The sequence below is a fragment of the Nicotiana sylvestris genome, chromosome 2, assembly GCF_000393655.2.
Source record: "Nicotiana sylvestris chromosome 2, ASM39365v2, whole genome shotgun sequence".
In the NCBI taxonomy this organism is placed as follows: domain Eukaryota; kingdom Viridiplantae; phylum Streptophyta; class Magnoliopsida; order Solanales; family Solanaceae; genus Nicotiana; species Nicotiana sylvestris.
Window position 1 is genome coordinate 125,946,250 of NC_091058.1, and position 25,788 is coordinate 125,972,037.

The following is a 25,788-nucleotide window of genomic DNA, read 5'->3' on the forward strand; positions in this document are numbered from 1 at the left end:
GCACTTTATATTCAACCTTTGGTAGCTTATTTCCCAATTAATTAGTACTGTTCAAACTTAGGTTAAGTTTTTCAGTTCAAAACTTATCTCTAATGTTTGGCTGTGTGCAATTTGATGCTGTGATTGGATTTGTTAGAGGCCGTCAATTTGAGCTAATGACTATGCTTAAATGTTTTGTAAAGTTAACATTTGTGTTAAAAGTTGTTCAACATGTATAATAAACACAGTGACCGAGCGAATATTGTTTTGTTTTAAAATGTTAGTTGTCACTTGTCAGTTTTGGAAAAAAAGGAATAAAAAGAAAGAATGTATTGATTTCATTGTACATACCTTATTCAACTTAAAATTACTTTACTATGAGCCTGTATGGATTAGTTATTTGAAGTAGTGATGAGCGTTATTTTTAAGTGTTCGAAATTGATTTAATAAATAAGTAGTTTATGTTTGGATATAAGTGCTGAAATTAATAATAAGTTTATAGTATTTCATAAAAAAATGTTGATAAAATAACTTAAATACCCTTATAACTGATTACACTTATATAAGGTTGTAATTTTTTCAAAATTTTAAATTCCAGAATGATTCAAATACAAAATATTTTGTTTGTCATTTTATTTTAAATATAACTGTGCTTAGATAAGATAATTTTTGTGATAAATAAAATACCTGTGTAATCACAAGTTATAATAATTAATAAATTGACAAAAGTTTTTTAGTAAAAAATAAATCTAAATAGGATAAAATAATTGAAGAGAAACAAACACTTTCTTTATCACCATAACACTTAAAAAGTAATATACCAAAAATTTGTTATGTCCTCGTTTAATACATATGGTTCAAGGATTAATACACAATCAAATAGATACAAATATTCAAAGGAATTGAGAATTTATATCTTAAATAGTCAATGAGAATTGTAGACTTGAAGGAGGGGTAGGGTGGGTTTTGGTTGAAAAAAATACTTGCAGTGGGTATTGATATAGGAGTTTTGTTCTAAAAAGGAATAATTTAAAGATAAAATAGTAAAAATGTTGGTTAAACTTAAAGTGCTTATAAACTAAAAATTCATAAGTTGGGGTGACCAGTTTATGACTTTTTGCTTATTTTTTATTTATAAGAACTTTGACTTCACTTTTAACTTTACCAGTTAAGTTGAAAAATGCTTATAAACTAGTTTGATCAGTTTATAAGCTTAGCCAAACACCCTTTATGTCTAATCTATCTTTTTAACTTCTATCTGTCATATAAAAGGGCTGTCCGGTTCACTAAGCTAGCTCTTGCCATGCATAGGGTTTTGAGGGCTGGATCACGAGTGTCTATTGTATGTAGTTTTACCCTGCATTTATGCAAGAAATTATTTTCATAGCTTGAACTTATGACATTTACGCATTTTTGTAAGAGGCTATTTTCACAACTTGTATTTCTGCAAAAGACTATTTTCACGGCTTGGACTCATGGCATGATATGATTCAGATATTTGGTTCGTTAGCAATGGAGCAGAATAAAGTGAGAGTTAAATGCATCCAAAGCTAATTTGGAAGGCTATGATATAATATGATTTTGAATTGCCATTGTTAAAGATTACATTCAGGGTAAGTATTTACCTTACATACAGGGTAATAGAAACTCGTAATTGAACATCAAGTTAGTCAATTATATCGATAGAGTATTGTAATTGCTCTATCGATTGTGGAGTCTATTATTCCAGACGGACGGATGGACAACCTATAGCAAAACATAGGTTAATAGAGAAATGTTTTTTGATTAATGTAATTAATTTTTTTAATGAGTGTCACCCTTAGATATTTTATAGGGTATGACATTTGTTAATTTTTTTAGTTAAATATATAATCAAAGAGGTTGTTTGACACCATTATTTTTTATTTTTGTCTTTAAAAATAGTTGAAGGACCTTTTAGAATATTTCTTCGCATTATATACTGTAAAATCGAATTTCTAGCACTTATGCATTTAAAAATAAGGTGTTTGGTGTTTGGAATTGTGAAAATGAATCGGGTCTATAAATGAGTTTGTAATTGGGTCGAAAGAATCCGCTAGAGGTTGAAGGTGAAGTGTTGGATTGCTTAGGTTGATTGTCACTTAAGCAAATCTAATCCAATTGGACTGTCACGACCCAACATTCACTGAGGATCGTGATGGTGTCGGACATCGCGGTCAGGCAAACCAATCATAAATGCTTAATTTAATTCTTATCTTAATAATTTTGAAAATTGAAATTTTTCCTTCAATTTAGATATTAAAAGATAATTTTTACGAAAATAAATAAAAGAATATTTAGAAGTAAATATAGAATATTCCATAATCATCCCAGAATCCGGTGTCACAAGTGCATGAGCAATTTCTAAAAAATAATGTAATACAACAACCATCCGGAATACAATATTGGACGGAAAGTAAATACAGTAATTTGAAAGAGGCTCTACTGGCTGCAGGTCGTCTCGAGAAATGTAGCTCATCTAAGTCTCCGTATCAACTATGCTGCTACGCCTACTAGGCCACTAGAGATGCATGTGCATATACAACAAAAATGTACAGCAAGTGTAGTATGAGTACGAAAACAACGTGTATTCAACAAGTATCCCGTCTAATCTTGAAGAAGTAGGGACGAGAGGTCGACTTCGACACTTGCTAGTGGTCCAATGATAATATAGTGAAAATGTGAGGAGATCATGGATTTTTATAAAACAAACAATTATAATTCATAAAGCCAAGTAGCACGTAAATAACTTACCAAATAATAATGGATTTCCAAGATTTACTTTTCATTATCTTTATCAATTTATCTCCGGCCAAGAAAGATAAATATCAACATTTATAAATCTCAAGCAACAATACAAGTATGCGCATATCATGTCGAGGTCGTACGACTCGATTCAATATAAATGTAAAATGTGCACTGCCGATGGTCGAACGACGCGAACCATAGATGCATCTATTACCCCACTCGCGAATCATACATGCGACACGGTCAGCATAAATAAACAAACACCCCGCTCGCGAATCATACATGTGACGCGGGCACACATAGATACACACATTCAAACAGCCAATTAAGAATTTATCCGGGAACGTTTATCCAAATAAAAGCCAATTCTCTTTTAATGATTTAAGAAAAATAAAGTTTAATCCTTTTAGAAATATATTTACCAATTCGATAGGATTTAAGCAATTCAGATGTCAATAAGATTACAAATATTCTAAGTATAACATGTTTTTTGGGTCCTAGACTACCCAGACTTAAACATAATAGTAGCTACACACATACTCTCGTCACCTCGTGCGTACGTAGCCCCCACAAATAGGAGCACATAACCAATTATTTTATTTATGGGGATAATTCCCTCTTACAAGGTTAGAAAGGAGACTTACCTCGCTCCGAAGTTCCATAACCGACATTCCACGCCCTTCCGAAGACTCAGTTCGATGCAAAAATGCTCCAAAACTAGCCATTAATCATGTAAACCCATTAATATATACTCAAGTACTCATTATAATTCAATTTATAACCATTCCTAATCCCGATAGAAAAGTTGACAAAAACGCTCTCGGGCCTACGTGCCCGGATTCCGAAATTTTTCGAAGATAAAGTTTACCCACAACCTCACGAACTCAAATATATAATTTACTCTCAATCTCATACCCAAAATCGTGGTCAAAATCCAAAAATATAATTTCTAGGTCTTTCCACCAAAACCCCAAATTTCTACCAACTTTCATACTCAAATCCGTACATAATCAATGTATTTAACTCAAGATAGGTGGGGATAGCTTACCTTGTCGTTGATGATGAAAACCCCCTCTTGAAACCCTCCAAGAATCGCCCAAGCCAAGAGAAGGATGAAAGAAAATGGCCAAATCCCGACTTTAAAACATCTCACTACCTCCAGCCTTTCCGCACTTGCGGTCACTTGACCGCTTCTGCGGTTCCGCAGGTGCGACACATGGCCCGCTTCTGCGATACTCTTCTAGACCCTCCACTTCGCATCTGCGTCTCCTTCACCGCAGGTGCGGTCCCGCTTCTATGGCGGAGCGACCGCATCTGCGGTCCCAACACTCCCAGCCAAAGTCGCATCAGCGACCTTCATGGCCGCTTCTGCGGCTCCGCACTTGCGGCCAAAACCTCATAGGTGCGGTTACACCAGATACCACTTGCATCAAACCTTCTCCAAATTTCATTTTTGATCCGTTAACTATCCGGAATCCACCCGAGACTCCGGGGACCCCAACCAATCATACCAACCAGTCCCAAAATACATTACGGACTTGTTCGAGGCTTCAAATCATATCAAACAATGCTAAAATCATGAATCGACTTCCAATCCAAGCTTAATGAACTTTAGAATTTCAAACTTCTGCATTCGATGTCGAAACATATCAAATCATGTCCAATTGACCTCAAATTTTGCACACAAGTCACATTTGACATTACGGAACTACTCCAACTTCCGGAATCGGAATCTGACCTCGATATCAAAAAGTCCACTTCCGGTCAAACTTCTCCAAAAACCTTCAAATTTCTATCTTTAGCCAAATGACTGCAAAACGACCCACGGACCTCCGAATTCACTTCCGATCGCGCTCCCAACAACAGAATCACCATACAGAGCTACTCCTAGACTCGAAATCCCAAACGGACATCGATAACACTGAAATGCACTTCAACCCAAACTTATGAAATTTTTCCAAAAATGCTAACTTCTACAATAGGCGCTGAAACGTTCTCGGGTCTTCCAATACCCGATTCGGACATACGCCCAAGTCCGAAATCATTATACAAACCTGTTGGAACAGGGACCGTTTGGGCCTGGTGGGAGTGGGCCTGGAAGTGGGCCGGTCCCATGATTGAGGCCCGCGAGACAGGGACCGTTTGGGCCCGAGCCCGGGCCCGGGACCGGCTGGGAAGTGGGCGGTTCGAAAACCGGCCCAATGACTTTTCTTTTTAAAAAAATCTACCAAATATGGCCGTTTCTAGCCGTTATGGCATTTAAAAAAATGGCCTTTTGACCTGCCAAAATAGCCGTTGGCTATTTATAAAATAGCCATTTAACCCCTCCCCAACTTTGTTTTAACCCCAGACTTTTTATAATTACACTTTTTTCCTATTTCAGCTATAAGTACCCCCTCATTCTTTCATTTTTCTTACAAAATCATCAATCTCTCTCATTTCTCAAACTCAAATTTAAGTATTCAAGTCCTCAAGTCTTCACTCATCTCTCATTTCTCAATCTCAAATTCTTAATTCAAGTTAAATAATGCCCGGTGATTCTAGAGTGCACTCATATGTTTGGGAACACTTTAATATGGTAGAAGAATATGAAGAAGTTTACATAGTATAGTGCAAGAACTGTGGTCGAGTCTTCACTCATCATCCAAAGTTGGAGGGACACATGCTATTTAAGGAGGCATATAAAGAGTTGTCTTGCGCGTTCTGCAGACATTCATATTTAAAATTTTAAGTTGATTTGAGACAATTTGTGTTATTTTAAAATTATTAGACGTATTATGCTTAATGTTTTAGTTTGTTAGATTAATTTGAAGTATTATTAATTTATTATGCAATGATGAGTGTAAGTTTGAACTTTAATTTGAAGTATTAAATATAAACTTTTATTTGCAAGTTTGATACCGAGTTCATCTTTATACATACATATATATATATATATATATATATATATATATATATATATATATATATATATATATATATATATATATTTACAAGAAATTTCCTTAGATAAAATTTTAAAAAAAAATAGGCCCGACCCATTTAGGCCCACTTAGGCCCGAGACCAACCCACTTAGCCCAGGACTATTAGTTAGTAGTCCCGGTGCCAGGCCAGTTCCTACAAAAAAGCTCACGAAGTCCGGGACCACTTAGGACCAGCCCACGAGGCCCGTTTAGGCTCGGGCCCGGCTCGCATTACAACCCTAGCCTCTACAAGATGAGCCCATTAGGGTTGCTTGGTTCCGACTCCACCCAAATCCTAATTCATGCCCATAAATAAGGCTACGTATGTACTTCAAAAATCATCTCAGTAATTCTAGAAACTCTCGGAATATGCACAAAGAGATCAAATATGCAATCTCCGAAATTTCATAAAACTCCTGGAATATTCATTATGAGATCAAAGACATGTCAAATATATCTTGCTCAAAGTTCTAGAAATATTCAAGATCCAAATGAAGTGTTGCTACATGCTTCTTGATCATCAAATATATTAAGCAGATGCATATCATCCTACTTTCGAGAAATACGCTGCTAAGGCCCTCGAATTATGGATAAAAATTTGGAGGGAAGAATCAAGGGATAAACAGAGTTGTAATCCACAATGTTTATTAATAAATCCTTTTTTTCTTATTTGTTTGTGATTGAAGTTTTATTTTACTGCACAAATTTATTACAAACAAATTGGCACATCTAGTGGGACCAATTCTACCTTCATCTCTTATGCTCGTAAAGCAAGGTCTGCAAATTCTAAAACCAGTTGGGGCAATATCTCTTGTTCCTATTCGTCGAAGTTTAGCACACGTTGTCAACACAAGATCGAATGTGTACTTCAAGTCACGTCTTAAAGTTTTGGCAAGCCTACACTCCGACAAACCTTGAAGTAGGGGCATTTGTAAATATTAAAAACTTGTCAAATTAGTGCATTAAATATTTTTGACTAGAGCCTCTACAAAATGAGCTCATTAGGGTTACTTGGTGGCTACTCCATCCAAATCCTAATTGATGCTCATAAATAAGGCTACATAGTTCCTTTAAAAACCATCTCAACAATTCTAGAAACTTTCGAAATATGCACAAAGAGATCAAAAATATACGATCTCCGAAATTTTATAAAACTCTTGGAATATTCATTAAGAGATCAAAGACATGTCAAATATGTCTTGCTCAAAGTTCTAGAAAATTCAAGATCCAAATGAAGTGCTGCTACATGCTTCTTGATCATCAAATATATCAAGCAGATGCATATCATTCTACCTTCGAGAAATACGCTGCTAAGGCCCTCGAATTATGGATAACAAATCGGAAGAAAGAATCAAGGGATAAACAGAGTTGTAACCCACAATGTTATCTATAAAATCCTTTTTCCTTCATAGCTGTTTATGATTGCAGTTTTATTTTTCTGCCCAAATTTATTGTAAGCAAATTGGCACGCCTAGTTGGGCCAATTCTGCCTTCATCTCTTCCGCTTGTAAAGCAAGGTCTGCAAAATTCCAAAACTAGTTGGGGCAATATCTCTTATTCCATGTTCGTCGAAGTTTAGCACACGTTGTCAACACAAGATCAAAGGTGTACTTTAAGTTTCTTCTTAAAGTTTCGGTAAGCCTATACTCCGACAAACCTTGAAGTAGGGGACATTTATAGACAATGAGAATTTGTCAAATTAGTGCATTAAAAATTTGGACTAGGGCCTCTACAAGATGAGCCCATTAGGGTTACTTGGTGCTACTCCACCCAAACCCTAATTTATGCCCATAAATAAGGCTACATATGTCCTTCAAAAACCATCTTAGCAATTCTATAAACTCTCGAAATATGCACAAAGAGATCAAATATACGATATCCAAAATTTCATAAAACTCTTCGAATATTCATTAAGAGATCAAAGACATGTCAAATATATTTTGCTCAAAGTTATAGAAACATTCAAGATCCCAATGAAGTGCTGCTACATGCTTCTTGATCATCAAATATATCAAGCAGATGCATACCATCCTACCTTTGAGAAATACGCTGCTTAGTCCTCGAATTACAGATAACAAATTGGAGGGAAGAATCAATGGATAAACAGAGTTGTAACCCACAATGTTTATTAATAAAATTCTTTTTCCTTTATAGTTAATTGTGATTGCAGTTTTATTTTTCTGCACAAATTTATTGCAAACAGTCTTTTGTAAGCTTTTTAATAAAACATGTAGTCCATACCCTGATTAAGCAAAATCTAGTTAATAATTGTATTAGAATATACGGCAAATGGCTAAATATATCCCTGTACCATGAGAAAAGGTTTAAATATATCTTTCGTTATACTTTGGGTCCAAATCTATCCCTACCGTAATACTATTGGTTCGAATATATCCTTCTTATATTAAGTTTGTCCAAAGTGGACATTCAATCCTACGTGGCACTGATATTTGATGAGGTGGATGCCACATGACATGCTACCTCAGCTCCCCTAAGCCATATATAAAATACTAAAATTTGAAATACAATATTTTTCATGATAGCGGTAATGGTGGTAGTAGTGATGGAGGGGAAAAATATTTTCGTGGTAGAAAAAAATAGAAGGGTGGGGAAAAATGGGTTAGGGACCCCGAGGGGGCAAGCCATGTGGCATCCACCTCATAAATGTCAGTGTCGCGTAGGATTGGATGTCCACTTTGGACAAACTTATCGGAAAAGGAGTATATTTGAACCAATAGTATAACGACAAGGGTATATATGGACTCAAAGTATAACGAGAGGTATATTTAAACCTTTTCTGATAATACAAGGGTATATTTGGCCATTTTCCGTTGAATATATATATATATATATATGTCACTCTTGATATTCCAGTTGCTAAAATAATTAGCTTATACATGAAGCTAGCTGACATATTTTTTGTTAATCGTGAGATGATGATGCAATTCAACGCTTTTAACCTTGGTATCGCCGTGTTCAACATGAAATAAGTATCATAAAATATATTACTTGTATAATTCATCAAATTTCAGCGCCCAAGCCATCATTTTCGCTACCAAAGCAAAACCACCTCTTAGGCCTTGGAAAAAGAAAAAAGTAAAAGTAAAATGAGAATTTGTCCATAAAATGATATCCTGTGAGGAGTAGACCCAATTGATGAGTTTCTTCAATTTGATTCTTAATTCCATGAAGGTCACGAGCTTATGAGAATAACCTATCAAAGTCATTTTTGTTTTTTGTGGAATAATAGAGTCATTCAATTATTAATTTTTTTTCTTTACTCTAGACAATAAAAAGCACCCATTTGGCATATCATACCATATTAAAAATTCATTTTTAATGATAAAATCAAACTCATTTAGCCCATATCCCTTATAAATTATACTTGTCGGTGATGTTTGTTCCAAGTTTTGGAGTTCGTAATCTAATTTGTTTTTGAGTTTTTCCCCTTTCAAAAACTCAAATTACGAACTCTAAACCAACCGAACATTATATATTGAGTCATTGAACAATTCAAGAACTTATTCACAAAGTTAATTGCATAAGATGTTCTAATGTATGCGTCAAATTGTAATTAACAGTATTAATTTTACTCAAAATATACAGCTATAGCTGTAATAGGGCCTTGTTCATCCATCTATATATGTACTACTCTATTCGTTCCAATTTATATGAACCTGTTTGACTGGATACGGAGTTTAAGAAAAAGTGAAAACTTTTAGAATTTGTGGTCCTAAACAAGTTAAAAAGAGGCCAGAGTATTTGTGTGGTTATAAAAGCTTCTCATTAAGGGTATAATTGTAAGTTTAAACTAAAATGTTATAGACTTTAACATTTTCTTCGTTGATGTGGCCTCTACCTCAAAAATGATCATAGCTCATTCAACCTCGGATGTTGACTCAACTAGCACCTCGCACAACTAGCAGTTTATTTCCATAACCCCATCTCGTCCATCCTTTGTGTGTTTTCTGCTCTAATATATTGAAGAGAGGATTCTACTTTTGATAATGTACACTATTTTTATTTTATTTTATATATTTGGTGTAATTTAATTTGTTACACCATAATGTTTGTCTTATTTTCAAAGTTACTAATATATTATTTATTATGAACATATATTTATCTGTAAAAAAAATTGCCACCATTCTACATGAAATAACAATGAGGTTATCAGTGCAAATGTGAGGGCGATGGCAATTAAATCTAAGCTCTGGGATGACCAGCGTGAGTATGATGATGAAGAAGATTGTGGTGTTGATTTTGCTGGATACTCATCTGAAGAGGCAGATCATGAGGTTGATCAGGAGAGTGCAGGTGAAGAACTTGATTCAATAACACTGCCTAAACCAGATGGTATACCAAACACGAGCCACAAAAGCATGTTGAATCTCAACGCTCCAGCTTTCATTCTCAGGTACTCTCCAGTTGCTGCTCTAAAAGTCAAGGATGCAGTAGCTGGAAACATAGTTCAAAATGCAGCCACACCTAGTAACCAGATTGATCCAGCTGGTCAAAAGTATGGACAGCAGCAGCTGAATGCAAATACCTCAGGAGCTATAGTCACACTTCCAACTGGTGGACAACAGCAACAGGATACAACGCCACCAGCTATCACTTTGTAGGATAGAAAGTTGCTCGATGCATTGCAGCAACAGAATGAAAACAATGCAGGAGCAGCAGTAACTTCTTCAACTGCTGGACAACAACAGTTATCTATAAGGGCACCTGTTATTACGATGGAGGACAGAAAGCTACTTGATGCAATGGTAAGTTCTAGGCCCCTAAATTCTCTAAATACAAATCAAGTTGGTAGCACTGGGCGTGGGGATTGGACCAACAACCAGGTGAAAGGCACAAAACAAAGTCAAAACAAGGCAACTATGGTTAACTGACAAGATGGAAATGGTTTGATGGCACAAGAATTTTTACAAGACATGCCAGATCCAGTATCTGTGGGTAGAGATATGTATGAGGAAGGAGAAGAAGATGCAGTTTTGAAAGAATGCCGCACACATACAACAAGAAAAGGTGATTTATCACCTATGCATAGCGGAAAAAATAGAAAATCTCATACAAGGAAAAATAGTTGGGACGACAAGGTTAGTGATTGTTTAAATGTTAGGCGACCTCCAATGAGAGTTGCCAAACAAAAGCAGGCTGCCCCAACTACATCAACGAGGTCTAACCGTTTAAAAAAGAAATAATAATTTTTGAATACATTTTGAACACGGTTGAGGAAAACAACAAAGAATTACAAATTGAAGATTTTACAAGTTTGCAAAAGAAGGGACATGAACCAAATTGATACTTCATTCTATTATACCACTTTATTAGTATTCTCATTTGTAATATCATCACAAAGTATGTTATAAACTATGTGATGATCATTGAATATTTGGTACTCTCCAGTTCTTATTTTTTACATGCGTGCTAGTAGGTGAGGCCTTTTCTCTGCCTCAATAGGATTAGTAGGGTAAGGTATAGACCGGTTTGAGTTGCCTTGGTACATGCCTTTGGAAAAATATCCACACGGCTATGAGATTATATGCCCTTGTGAGACTTTGCCGGTAGCTACACCATGAATCCTCTACATGAGGCTGCCATCATAAGGCAATGTGAGGCGCAGATGAGTGATTATATAGCCAAGACATATGGGTAACAATACCGGTGCTATTGTCCCCCTTATTTGTACTGTTCCTAATTGTTGTATTTTTCTTTTCTTTTATTAATAAAAAATTAGCCCTAGGCGCTTGCCTAGCGGATTGCCAAAAAAAAAATATAGATCTGAAGTAGATCTAAGAGAAATCGAAAAAACCTTAGAGGTTAGGGTTTCAGAAGAAAAAAAAAATAATAAAAAAATAAAGCTCATAGAATAGGTAGGTACATATCTTCATATCTAGGACAACTAAGCAATTTGGAAGCGGACTTGGCTCTATATATTAGTTGGGAAATGGGGCTAGGTAAAAGAACAACTCAATGTACTAAGCTCCCGTTATGTATGAGGTCCGGAGAAATGGGGCTAGGTACTTGCAGTTAAATATCTAGCACCCATTACTCATTAGAATAAGTAGTTGGAAAAAGAAGAGAACAAAGAGACGTGGGAATTCTTGTCGCAGGAGAGATGGCACTTTGCATTCTTGTTGAAAAGCAAGGGTGGAACCCAAGTTCCTCTCTCTTTCCATAAATTTATTTCATTATTCGCTTCACAAAGGTCAGGATTTCTGCTAATTTCCATACATTACAAATATTAATTTTCTTTTATGGATTTTGTTATGATTTACATTTAATTACCACGCATCATGAGATAGAGTACTCTTGCTGCTTATAATTTTCTTTTGCTCTGTACATGCATTATTGGGTAATGCTGAGGTGAATTAGAATTTAAAATACTAGTGAATTAAAGAATGAGCTAGCTAGTGTGATCTTATTATCTTATCATACATAGTTCAAGCAGAAAGTAATGAGTTCGGTTGAATCTACACTAATCCGTCTATGATAATGAGTACCATAACTTCTACTTCATGAGCGCTGACTTTGATGATTGTTTATATATATACAGCCAATCCCGCAGATGAACATTAGCTATCTTCAAGATGTCCACAATATTGATCATAGTTGAGTTCCGAATTGGACTGAAATCTTTTGGCCCAATTTAGGGGTGGCAAATAGGTGGGTTGGATTGAATTTGAGCGGGTTAAGATGGGTTAGGTTGAATTTGGGCGGGTCAAGATGGGTTAGGTCAATAAATGAGTCATTGCCCAATCCAGTCCAAAGTGTACTTGGGCTAAGATAGGTTGGGTCAAGATGGGCTAAACAATGGGTCATAACCCAACACGCCCAACTTGACCCATATTTTAGAACCATGCTCATTTTGCATAAAAAAAAAACCTTTTACGTTGAAATTTTTTTTGGGGGTGGGGGGAAGGAGGGTGGGTGATGCAGAAAAACAAAAAAAAAATAGAAAACACAAACAAAAAATTAAAAATTAAAAAAAAAAGTAAAAATGTTATGAAACAATAAAAGGACCAGAACAATATTGCAGAGAAGGAGAGAGGAAGAGAGAATTCTTATTGATATGGGATGAATTACAATGGAATAGAAACCTCTATTTATAGGGAGAGATTGGCTTGGCCACCAAGCAATAAACCCTAGAATCTCTCTAAATATAGACATTCACCTTAAATAAAATTCTATTTATAACACTCCCCCTTGAATGTCTATTCAACAGATAATGTGCCTTGTTAAAACCTTAACTAAATAAAACCCAATGGGAAAAAAAAATTCTAGAGAAGGAAAAAGAGTACACATATCTAATAATACGCCTTTTGGTTGCCTCGTTAAAAACCTTGCAAGGAAAACCCAATGGGACAAAACCTTGTAAGGAAAAAAGAGTACAACGTGCATTAACTCTCCCTGATGAGAGCATCAATTCACATCCTTGAGCCTTCTCATCCCAATCTTGTGCACCATCTTCAAAATATCATTGGTAGAGATTTGATAAACAAATCAGCCATATTAACTTCAACGAATTTGTTTCACCCTGAAATCATCATCCTTGATAGAAGTATTGTCTTCATCTGATCTTGTTGGAATTGTCATTTCAATATCTTCACATAGGGGTAAAGACTCTTGCTATCATATTATCATGCTTATAGTTATAGCAAGATACTTTTGTGCATAAATTGCACTTAGGATATGGTATTTCAGGACCAAGAATTGTATATGCTTTAAGCGATTAAAATCCTTCAAGGATTGTCATATAAGCCATATAAATAGACTTTAGATGCATATCAAGTTTTCATGTCATGCTAGACATATAAGATTGATAAAAGTAATTGCATACATCATTGACTTTATAGTTTATACTTTCAAGTGTTTGAACTACATGTCCAAAACTATGTGTCTTTCATATGGAATCAATTCTACTTGAATTGCGTCTCTTCCATTTGGCCAATACTTTTGTGTCTATATTCGATAGACTTAAGATCCTCATCTATACTTAGCGCTATGATAGACGTCGTCGACACATTTTATATCGGTTCCAATATTTTTTCATAAAGACATAACATAGAGATCTCTTCATTCATATATTCAGGTACCTGAATCTCTCATGAGAATTTATGAAGTGTTATGTCATGTTATATTCTAAATCACTTGCCTCCTTTATTATGATCATTTTGATCATTTGCTCATCTTCTTTATCAAAAAGTTTATTTGAAACCGGTTTATCTATATGGTTTAAGCGTACCATAGACTTTGTCCTTGTAGGACTTAATATAAGCATTTGCAATGAGAATATAGTTACTTTCTTTGGGTCAGCAAATGCGTATGGCATACTTTGAAATATATTGCAAACGAATTATCTTTTTATGAGCTTCAAGTTCATATTATGATATTCGAGGATCTATATATATAAATGATAATCCGTTCCACGTAACTTTTTCTCAAGTATTTATCATGTCTGCCCCTCATTTTAGAAAAACTAACTTGTTTCCTCAACTTTGAGAGCCCATCTTTGTGTGTCATGGTGCTAATCAAAATATACACTGCACATCAATAATAATAAGATGAAATTATTCGGTTCCTGACCCCGAACCACTTGTGAGGGGAGAATGTAATATACAAACTGATATAGGTAACTTTGTTCTCATACGCAATAGTTAGCTATTAAGTGGAGGTACTCAATAAATTATTTTGCTAAACCAACTGTGATGTAAACCAACTTATCAAGATAAACTTTCTTGAGTAGAAAATCTAGAAATTATGCTCGAAATTAAATTATTGAGCAAGTTACCTCACAAAGCATCATATTGCGGGTTAATAATAATCGCACATGTAACCATCTCATAGATGCATCGTATGTGGTATACATGGCAAGTGAATGAGTCCATATTCACTTTTGATATTTCCAGCGTTTATTGGATTCAATCCCAATTTTAGTTGGTCTACTAATTAATGAGAACAAGCAACCTAGGAGAATTCGTAAAGAACTTTCTAGTTCTTTAATGTTTACTCATTTGAATTCTCTTTTATTTTTGCACATCATACTTAAATTGATATGACTAAACCAGCTATGCCAACTGGATATCAATAAACTCCAAGTTTATTATGATATGAGTTTTATATCAATAAAGTTCTACTTTATTGTGGCATTCTTTTATTTTTGTAGTATAAACTGAAGAATAAAGCGGGTAACTTTTCACATACATATTACCTCGCTACAAGTTGTAGTAATAGAAGATATTAAATCTTTCTTTTATTTATAGTCTCAATATAATCAACTGCTTTCGCGTGTACTTTGGAAACTGAATAAGTTTCTTTGAGACTTACTACAATACAATACCTTATTGGTATCAATTGTGTTTCTCCAAAATAGTATAATTGGCTCTTGCAGAGTTCTCAATTAATTTTGTACTACCACATATTCATCAACATCAATATGGCGAATATCTCTTTTAAAGAGAAAGTTATACCATTATGGTTATGGTCAAAATTATATGCAAGATATGTTTCTTGCATTAATGTTATTCTTTAATAATCGCATTACCAAAATATTTTGGTGTGCAATAGGTACGTGACCAATGACCATTCATGCCATAATAATGACATTATTTTCTTATATCATCTCAAACCTCCTTCTAGAGGTGAGTGTGGTATATTCACTACCACTACCACGTTCATATTCTTCCAAGATGAATATGTATTAATAAATCAGATGTTGTCACATTCACATCATGAATGGACCATAATCATCTATATGTGCTTTATAAAATCTCATGTCAAATCGATGACAAATATTACTTTCACAAAGTGAATGATTATTTTGAGAATCCTTATTGTTCTCATTACCACAATGATGACGATTATAATTTCGTCTATTGCCACGTCCACATCCATTGATACATTCATAGTAATAATTTTTGTCTTCTTTCAGACTTATCACATACTGATATCACATTCTCTAAAGGGAATGAGAATTGAGCAAATTCAATGGAACGAGTTTTCAATTCTTTGCCCACAATCATACATGAATTTGATCATGGAAAGGCATAGAAATTTTACCACTTTGGGTGGTTATAATTTCTTTCAAACTCCATTAGAGTTGCAATCAAAATTTATCGTCTTTGCTTGTATTTAAAATCAAATTATAGAATGCCAAGAATTTGAAAGAGAAAAGTAAAATACTTACCTTAAATTCAGAATTTAATCATGAAGGAAGTTCATAGAACAATTGAAAATCATTATGCTCAATCCCAAAGTTTCTACTCAATTGGTTAGAGTCTCGTACTGATAACGTGTTATGAAACAATAAAAGGACTAGAACAATATTACAGAGAAAGAGAGAGGGAGAGAGAATTCTTATTGATATGAGATGAATTACAATGGAGAACCCTCTATTTATAGGGAGAGATTGACTTGGCCACCAAGCAATAAACCCTAGAATCTCTCTAATTATATACATTCACCTTAAATAAAATTCTATTTATAACAAAAATTTTTTTTAGGAATTTGCGGGGGGCAGAATGGGGGTGCAGAAAAAAAAACAGAAAATTAAAAATACAAAAAAAAAGTAATTTTTTTTAGAGGGCAGGGGGTTTTGGTGGGGGTAGGGGTGGGGTGGGGGTGGGTGGTGCAGAAAAAAATAGAAAATTGAAAAAAGAAAAAAGGAAGTAAAATTGGGGCAATTAAATAAATTTCTATATAAGCTGGGTTGAGATATCTTTTGTTTTGGGTGAGTTTCATGGGTTGTATTTGGGCTGCTTAATGGGTCAGAATGAGCTATAAAATATAATGGGTTAACTTGGGCTCAGCCCAAATTGACCCATGAGCTAAAATATTTGTAACCCAACCCATTAATTTATGGACGGATTGGACAAGTTAGATGGGTTTGGGCTCAAATTGACACCCTAGCCCAACTTCAAAGATTTTGAGCCGACCATTTCAATATATTTGCAACCAGCTTATTCCTAACCAACAAATTTATGGAGTAGTAAATATATAGTATGTCGTTTGAAGGCCAGAATGACTTCCATTTATAAAACCTCAACATGTGTGCTTGATAATGTATTTGATTATGTTATCTGAGCTAGTTTTGACGCAATGTCTTGCATACAAATGCGCGCTATTACAATGATGACACAACATATCTTAATAGGCTAAATTTGTATATTTCTATATATATCCGCTTTCATAAGAGGAGGAAAGAGATACATCCTTCTTTTATCTTATTTTTCTTTTTTACAAATCATAGCAGAATAAGACAAGAACCAGAACGTAGGATATGCACAAAAGAACTATAGGCGGACATCCTGGTATCAGAAAATCATTGATTCTCGGGTTAATAAAATGAAAAGCTCCCATAAATTAGGATGATATATATATCAACTCATTTGGTTATACGTGCTCGGTAAAAGCACAAGAGAATGCTTTAGGAAGTTGTGGGAAATTTGGAGCAGATTGAACCCTTCTATGAACCAAATGAGTCTCCATAATATCAATTTCCCACAAAGTAGATTTCTTTCTATGAGGAACATCATGGGTGACAAGATTTCTCCATGGGGGTATTCCTCCAAAGGGTCTCAAGAAATGGCCATATCGTGTCTTTAGGCGAATTTGATATAACGATCCATCTTGTTCAGCCTCCCATTCTGTTGCAGAACTCAACTTTTTGGGCAGAGTCTGAATGACCTTTCTTGATCTAGTGACCTGTTGAAACATAACATAATTAAGTAATTAAAAATTATGATTTTTATAACAGTTTAAGCTTTCAGATGAAATGATATCGTCGTTTGAATCTTGAATACCTTAGGAAGAAATGGAACATTTGAAGCAGTCAAGTACTTGCCATAACAACTCTTAAGGCGTAGGTAATGTTGGTTATCAACAATTTCCACGGACCAAAGTGCATTTGCTGATGAGCCATCACGGCTTTGGCGTACAGATTTCTCATCTTTGCTTGCTATCAAGTATTTGCCGTTGTGCGTTTTGAGACGAATGATTTTTGCCTTCTCCAACAAGTGTTCCATCTAATTACAAGATCGAAAAGGAGGTTCAATTCTCTCAAGCCAAAAGGACAATTCTTGAAATGAGCTTAGGCAAAAAACAAATAAAAAACAAACTTTTTTTTAACAATTCTATGATGATGGCAAACGGTGACGTTCAAAAAACCCTTGTATAGGCATGCATGCAAGAGTTGATCTAAGAATGGATGTGCACAAAAATTAAGAAAGGGCCTTTGAAGTAAAGGAAATCAAAGAATCAAAACTCTTTAAGTACCACTTCAAATGAAATTGAAAAATACCTTTTGGTTGTTGTGATGCTTCCTCTTTTGTTTCATGCCTGTCTTTATTGGGTGGCCCAGATACATTGGAGGAGAGGATTTCGGAAGTCGGCTATGCATAACTTTTAAGCTTGGTTCTATACGTGTGGGGGGAGAATTTCAATATTCTAAGCCGTATATTTTAATTTAGGATTTAAATTATGCATACTCATACATTGAAAAAGTTACTAATTGGTACGTAAGAGTGTATTTGATCCCGTATTTTAAAAGGTGTGGGCATAAGGCAAAGCATTTTACATATGCCTCAGCGAGACGTAAGCCCCATAGGTATTTAATTTTTAATATTTATAAAATAATATAATTATAGTAAGTATTTATAAACAGGTAAAATTGCATATTGGAAGAAAACTATAAATATGTTATATATATATATATATATATATATATATATATATATATAGATGTGCTCCATCCCCACAAAAACTAGTCAAAACAATCTATTATACACTACTTAGAAGCACAAGTAACTTGATAAAGTTTCCTACATGGAGGAACAAAAAAGATGACTAATCTGCAATTTGAACTTTGAACTTGGTGTTATGAAGAAGAATGAAGTTCTCTTTGTATTTGTAAAAAAAAGTTAAATATTTATTGCTTTTGGTAGATATTAGCAGACCGGCGGATAAGATAAAGAATTGAGAAAGACCATGAATTAGAGCTTCAATCAATAAAAAAATGTCTTGACTTTTAAGTTTAATATATTTCAGTTCCTTTTAAAACTTTTGAGTAATTACCAAGAAGAATTTTTAGAATTTGGGTATTATATGAAGGACTTATTCAACAAATTTTGCTTTAATTTGAAAAAGTCTCTGGGGCTTACGCCTCACTAAAAATACGCGTCTCAAATGCCCAAGCGTACGCCCCGAATTTCTAGGCGTACGCCTCTTGAGACTTTCACCCCACACTATCGCCTTAGGGCGCTCTTGGTGCGCCTCGCCCAGGGCTCGCCCTGAAAATAATTTTTAAAATACTGATTTGATCAACGCTGGACGAGGTCAGGGATCTCTATTGATACAAGTAGTATTAACCTGTGCATAACCTGGTCTTCCATTATTAAAAGTGTTTGCCCGTAAAATGGTACAACTGAATTTATACGTGGTTTATAGACAAGTGAATCGATTTGATTCAAAAATAATAGATGAATTATACAGAAATGTAAGACAACCTTGGAATTGAAATAAAACAACATATATCTTTGTCCAGGGCGTAGAGCTACCAGAGGCAGTAACAATAATATAAATAAGCAAGAAAGTAAGATGTTGTTGAGATTTTGATAGAATATAGTGTATGCTTGTAAGAAAATTCGTCCCTTTACAATGATGGTAAAGCTCACTATTTAGAGTTACACCTAGGGACCAAGGTCCTAGGATCAAGCCCCCTCTTAAATGAATATTATGAGTGCCATTGAAGATTGTGCAACGGTGGGCAGTGAATGCCATATTCTATGTAACGGGACATGCACTTAATGCTATAGAATATTCTTCATTGAATGCTATCGGGTGACAGACATTTATTATGTCTTTATGAATATTATTCTCTCCAATGACAAGCGAGATCATTGCCTCCGTGCCCGTTTGTCTTCTGTCTTCGGCTCCACATGTTGCTTTCTCATGTGATCATTAAATATGAACATATTTTACTCCGTACAGATAGTCCCCCTGCTTTCCAGTGGCATAACTCCGTGTCAACGAGAAGTGGTAGATATACCTTTTTTTGGCGGGAAATTCTCTGACCCCCTTATGAAAAGTTTCTGACGGTTGATTAGACGCACATCTCTCCGTATTTAATGTCCCGAACGTGCGTCATCCCATGATTTAGCATCACTTTTCCCGGTTATCGTGGTAATTATGGCCACGATTTTAGCCGCCTATTCTTTTACTTATACGCATCAAACTTCTTCATTTACACTTCATAATTCTCCAAACTTTCTCAAACTCTCTTTACTCAACTCGCACTTTGTCTTCAACTTTTCTTTAACCTTCTTCTTTAGAGAAACCCTTTCTTCCTTTCTGATAAAAATGGCTTCTTCTTCCAGAAACCCTAGCTCCTCAAAAAATAAAAGGTAAAGCTGATGATGATCCTCCTCCTACGGTGAGCACTATCATCCCAAGAATCCTTATCTAAACAAAAGACTTCGAAGACTAGTATCCTTTCGCTAACCCTCGTACATGGGCCGTTAGTGTGTATCCTTCTTCCATTCATCATTCCAACATTCCTGTTGTGAAGGAAGACTACTATTGCCGATCTGGCGGAGTGGATAACCTTACCCAAGAAGGGTTTTATGTAATTTTATACGTATACCTTCACTTTGGGGCCGTTCTCTTTGAGTAGGGAGCTTAACTATGTTATTGTGGAGTTTTGCATCCGCTACCAGGTGTGCCTGGCAAAAGTAAGTCCTTCTATGTGGAGGACAATTTCTTGTCTTCGGCATATATTCCAGGAGATAGGAGAGGAGCTAAGCCTAGCTTGACTTATGAACCTTTACCCCCTCAAGATTTTTTGCGGGAGAATGATAAATTTTAGCAAATGTGGCGACCATGCTCTGTTATCCAGCATGAATGATGATAACGACCTTGGGTGGATGGAATGGTTCGTTGCAGTTACCACCAAGGACATCATTCCAGCCACGACTTCATCCTATTCGAAATTGTAGAACCGCACTCGCAAGTTCATCGTTTGCCTCTTCTTTTAGTTAAAGACCATCCGATGCTATTATTAATTCCTATTCTTTCATTTGTTCCAGCAACTCAATGGGTTCCACTGAGGGCCGAAGGCTTGGACCAGTGGGTTCAGAAGATTTTGGATGTTACTACGCCCGAGACCCATACGTGGAAGGAACTGACCCTTAAATATGGGTGGAAGGCCAAAAATCATGTTAAGTTAGATTCATATTGTTTTTACCCTTCGTATAAGGGAGTTGATTAACCCTTCTCTTATGTTGAATTCAGGTCTACCTCGGGGCTCAATTGTTGTCCCCGAGGATGACATTTTGGCTAGTCCCGCTGACGCGTCGAGGCTGTTGTAAGAAGCTATTACCCGAACAAGTGTCTCCGGGCCTACTTCTGGTACAAGTGATTCTTCTCGGAGTCCCCGATCGGAGAACAAGCAATCAAAAAGGATACGTTCCTCCGCAAACAGGGAAAAAAATAAAAAGGCAAAGAGTGCAACGCCTGAGCCGTCTTCGTATAGTGTGGTGATGAGTGTTGTATCCGTGCCGGCCATAGACACCATGGTGATTGACGATGATGGAAAAACTAGTGAGGTGAGGGTTTTTCTATATAGAATATGACGACTTTCCTTAGCTTAACAGGATGCTCAATTTGTTGAGTTACATACACGAACCGAGGACAATGCCTCGACGCTCCGGGAGGAGTATGATATGGTGGAAAATGCTAAATCCTGTTTTTGAATTCAATTCATCGTGCCCAGTATCGTGAGGCTGAGTACCGGGTCCCTTCCGTCTTCGGTTATGAGCAACCAACAACCAGCACTACGTTCGCTGTAGTCGCTTCTCAGCCTACAATGCCATCAGCTTAATATCCTTTTTTTCCCACTCTGTCTTTGCCACCAACAACTACTACATCATCTCTACCGGCCACAATGTCCGAGAGGAGGATGTCCCTTTTCCCCAGTCCCCAGTTTATAGGAATTGGGAAAATATTATGGTGTCCCCTCCAAAGATCCCCAAATGAGGAGGAATGTTACCCTCTCAATCTCAAACAGATGATATCTGTTATCCCAGCTGGTAGAGCTTGCTAACTGTCTGAAGCCTTTGGCTTCAGAAAAATATAGAGATAAGATACAAACTCTCTCGGGAGAGTGTTTGTTGAACAACGCCATGCATAATGCAGCAACAGTATATTCTTTGTTTTCCCCATTGTTTCTTCTATCTTTGTTATGGTAGGATTTTGAATTTGCATTTTTGTTTTGTAGGCCAACTTCCTTGCTTTCGAGGGCCTTCAAAGGGTGATTCGTGATAAGGAGAATCTTACCTCCGAACGGGATCAACTTTTGGCCGTGCGAGATCAGAATGTTGTTTGCCTCCCAGAGCTGGAAATATGAGCCGCTAAGGCCATAGAATTAGAGGCTTGGTTGCAGCAAAGAGAGCAAAAATTTGTAACCATTAGCTAGGAGGTCGCCCCGTTTAGGGCACAATTTGAAGAAAGTAAGGCCAAATGGGTTGAATTCCATAATGTCGTCCGTGCTGCATCCAATTGTAAGGCTGCCTCCGCTGAAAGGTTGAGAAATTTGGGAGTAGCCTTAAACACTAAAACTGAAAAAAGTTACTACTGCTGAGGCGAAGTATTCTCGGTTGGAGGAGAAGCATAAAAAGACCTTCAAGCATAATAGAGTTTTCAGCTCCACTGTCCGCGAATATGATGTCAGCCTTGGGCCGCCAAATCCGTGCAAGATAACCTTTCTACTGAGGTCGGCCAGCTTAAAGAAGAACTTTAGCGCCGAGTGGCTTCCCTCATTATTGAAAAAACATATGTTATCTACAACATGAGGATAAAAACCTAGGAAGAGGCCAAAATGGGTGTCATTGACTTTGATGCCGAAATTGCTAAGACCCTGGAGCTGGAGTCAACTACAAAAAAAGGTCTTTCGATTCGACCTAATGCTATCGATTCTTTTGGTTCAAGTTCTGAGTTCTCAGGAACTGAAGAAGAACTGGAAGGTGATGATGTAGAAGGCTAAAATGATGAAGTCCAAGATATCGAAACGGCAGCGGATCTACCCACCTCTCCTGGGGGCGCAAATGCTTCTCTTCCTTCTGGTCCTGGAGATGCAACATCTTAGTTTTTGCTTCTTTTTTTTTCACACTTTTGTACTTGTGCTATTTGGCAAATTTTATTGTAAATAGAAGCATCTTTTCGTTCAAGTGTCGTGCAAGCTTTTCTCTTTGTGCCCTTTTTGTTTAAGTATTCGCGCAAGTTTTGCTCTTTTGCATCTGTTTTTGTTTAAGTGTTTGTGCAAGTTTCGCTCTTTGCATCTTTTTTTGTTTAAGATTCTCACAAGTTTTCCACGTCGAGATATGCGAGGCTTCGGGTATATTTTTCCCCGGTAGTATTTGGATTCCGGGCATAAGTTCTTCCAAAATCAACCCTTTAACATGAGAGTATTATTTAGTATTCGGATTCCGGGCACAAATTCTTCCGACATCAACCCTTTAATGTGAGGGATTTATAAGAAGGGCCCTCTTATGTTTACGGTGCTCTTGAAGAGGACGTCTCCTGTTAATTACAGCACTAACATTTGAAGTGCTTGTTTAACTTTCAAATAATAAAATTAATTCATCGTTCAGACAAGAAACAAGATAGAAATAAAATGACTTTACTTTATTCATTCCATTTTCAAAAGTACATAAGCATTAGTTGTGCTAAAAAGAAATTGCTATTTCTTGTGGCTAACTTGTACAACTTGTTTTTCTAGGGCTGGTCGCAATTCCCGTTTCATATTCCAGTCTATGTGGCAGTCAATTCATGCTATATACTCGTATCATCCCCCCAATGTTCGAATGCAAAGAATGCGAATTTGAACACTGGAAGTTTTGCACCTTTGAGGATTCCACTATTGAATTGCTAGATAATCTTCAATTCGATAATGAACTTCACTTCCCCTTAGGAATTTATGCTATCGATCCAAAGATTATCTAACAATCCCCAGTGGCTTGCACTTGTGAACTATTGGGTGTTCGATAGCAAACTTAACTTCTCGGTGCTTTGCTATCGAGCAAAAGACTATCTAACCGCTTTGTAGTGGTTCTTTGCTTGTGTGCCTTGCTAAATGTATTATTGATGTTGCTGAAGCTTCCTTTGTAGTATGTTTTCTGTTGCCTCCTCATTAAAAAACTTACCAGAAAAACCCAATTGGGACAAAAAATGGACGAAGAGAAAAATAGTGCAGCACATACTTTCAGTATAGGCGAGGCTTATTAGCAATAATATCTCTTGAGGTGCGCCACATTCCAGTTGCTTTGAAACTTTTTTCCATCTTGATTTTCTAGCTCGTATGACCCTTTTTTGGTGACAGCTGAAACCCAATAGGGGCCTTCCCACGTTGGACCCAGCTTCCTCACATTAAATTCTCAGGTGTTCTGAGTTACTTTCCTTAAAACCAAGTCTCCTAATTTAAAATAACGAAGGTTGGTACTTCGATTGTAGTATCTTTATATTCTTTGCTTTTGGGATGCCATCCGAATATGCGCCAAGTCCCTGTGTTCATCGAGCATCTCCGACATGGCTTCACTGTTTGTTTCTTTATTTTCCTAGAAATATCTCAGGGTAAGATCCTCTACTTCTACCGGGATCAAGGCTTCTGCTCCGTACACAAGAGAGAAGAGACTCCCCCATGCTTGATTTGGCCGTTGTTCGATATGCCCATAGTACTCATGGCAGATCTTCGAAACATTTACCTTTAGCTGCTTCCAATCTCTCTTTGAGATTTTTTATAATCACTTTGTTCGTTAATTCTTCTTGGCCGTTCGTGCTCGGATGATAGGGTGAAGATGTGATCCTCTTCATTTTCAAGGATCTTTGTGATCTTTGCGCCTATAAATTGCAGCCCGTTGTCACATGCTATCTCTTTTGGTATTCCAAATCTGCAAATTATGTTCTCTCACAAGAAATCTACCTCACATTCGCCAATCTTTTGATAAGGACCCGCTTCAACCCATTTAGAAAAATAGTTAGTTAAAATTAAAAGAAACCTTACCTTGCTAGGGGCCGGTGGAAGTGATCAGACGATATCTATTCTCAACTTTATGAACGACCATGGTGACAAAACTGAGTGCAATGGTTCTGCTGGTTGATGTACCAACGGTATATAGCGTTAACATTTATCACATTTTTAAACATAAGCTTTGGCGTCTTGTTCCATCCGGGGCCAATAGTATCCTTTCCTGATTAATTTTAATACTAAGGAACCTACGCTTGAATGATTTCCACATATCCCTTCGTGGACTTCTTGCATAACATAATTAGCTTCAAAGGTTCCCAGACATCGGGACAACAAGCCTTAGAAAGATCTTCTGTACAATTGACTCCCCTTGAAGCTGTATTGAGCTACTTTAGTTCATAGTGCCCGAGATGCCTTAGGATCTTCAAGCAATTTCCCGTGCTTGAGATAGTCAATAATCTCGTTTCTCTAGTCCCAGACCAAATTAGTCGTGTTTGCCTCATAATAGCTATCCGCGTCCAACACTGACTGCATAAGCTGTACTACTATACCAGAGTCCGATCCCTTCATTTTTGTGGACGATCCAAGGTTAGCTAGTGCGTTTGCTTCTGTATTCTCTTCCTTTGGTATATGCATAATTGACCACTCCTGAAACCGAGCAAGCAGAGCTTGGACCTTCATTACGTATTGTCGCATGCGTTCCTCTTTGGATTCGAAGATCTCGTAGACCTAATTTACCATCAATTGAGAGTTGCATTTTATTTCTATGACCTCGGAGTCTAGTCTCCGGGAAAGTTTGAGCCCTGCAATAAAAGATTCATATTCCGCTTCATTGTTAGTCAGAGGCACAATTTTTATGGCATGCATTATTGTTTCTTCGGAAGGCATGGTTAACACTATGCCAAGCCCGAACCCTTTCATATTAGAAGCTCCGTCTATGAACAAGGTCCAAACTCCTGATGTTTATTCCAACACCATTACTGCTACTTTGGTAGCCAGAGGTAAAAGTCCCGGACTGAAATCGACCACAAAGCTGGCCAAAACTTGCGACTTAATTGCAG

General features: G+C 36.4%; 1 protein-coding gene across 2 annotated transcripts; it reads right to left on the reverse strand.

Annotated features, from left to right (window-relative positions):
* Window positions 1-16,905: 16,905 nt before the first annotated feature.
* LOC104213359 (uncharacterized) lies at window positions 16,906-18,058 on the reverse strand. 2 transcript variants are annotated; one of them, XM_070167486.1, is made up of 3 exons: window positions 18,011-18,058; window positions 17,514-17,735; window positions 16,906-17,415 (listed from the first exon to the last, which is right to left on the reverse strand). In XM_070167486.1, the coding sequence occupies exons 1-3, from the start codon at window positions 18,044-18,046 to the stop codon at window positions 17,104-17,106; spliced, it is 570 nt and encodes a 189-aa protein (XP_070023587.1). In that variant the 5' UTR covers window positions 18,047-18,058; the 3' UTR covers window positions 16,906-17,103. The 2 variants fall into 2 exon arrangements, with proteins under 2 accessions (XP_070023587.1, XP_070023588.1); XM_070167487.1 differs by lacking the exon at window positions 18,011-18,058 and adding an exon at window positions 17,829-17,982.
* Window positions 18,059-25,788: the final 7,730 nt, after the last annotated feature.

What these genes read in the sequence shown, in the direction of transcription:
- LOC104213359 (XM_070167486.1), bottom strand. Translation starts at nt 18,046, where the DNA reads ATGAAACAAAAGAGGAAGCATCACAACAACCAAAAG. An exon ending in AGCATCACAACAACCAAAAG is followed by an intron (nt 17,736 to 18,010) that starts GTATTTTTCAAT and finishes TCTTGTAATTAG; the next exon opens with ATGGAACACTTGTTGGAGAA. An exon ending in ATGTTCCATTTCTTCCTAAG is followed by an intron (nt 17,416 to 17,513) that starts GTATTCAAGATT and finishes ATGTTTCAACAG; the next exon opens with GTCACTAGATCAAGAAAGGT.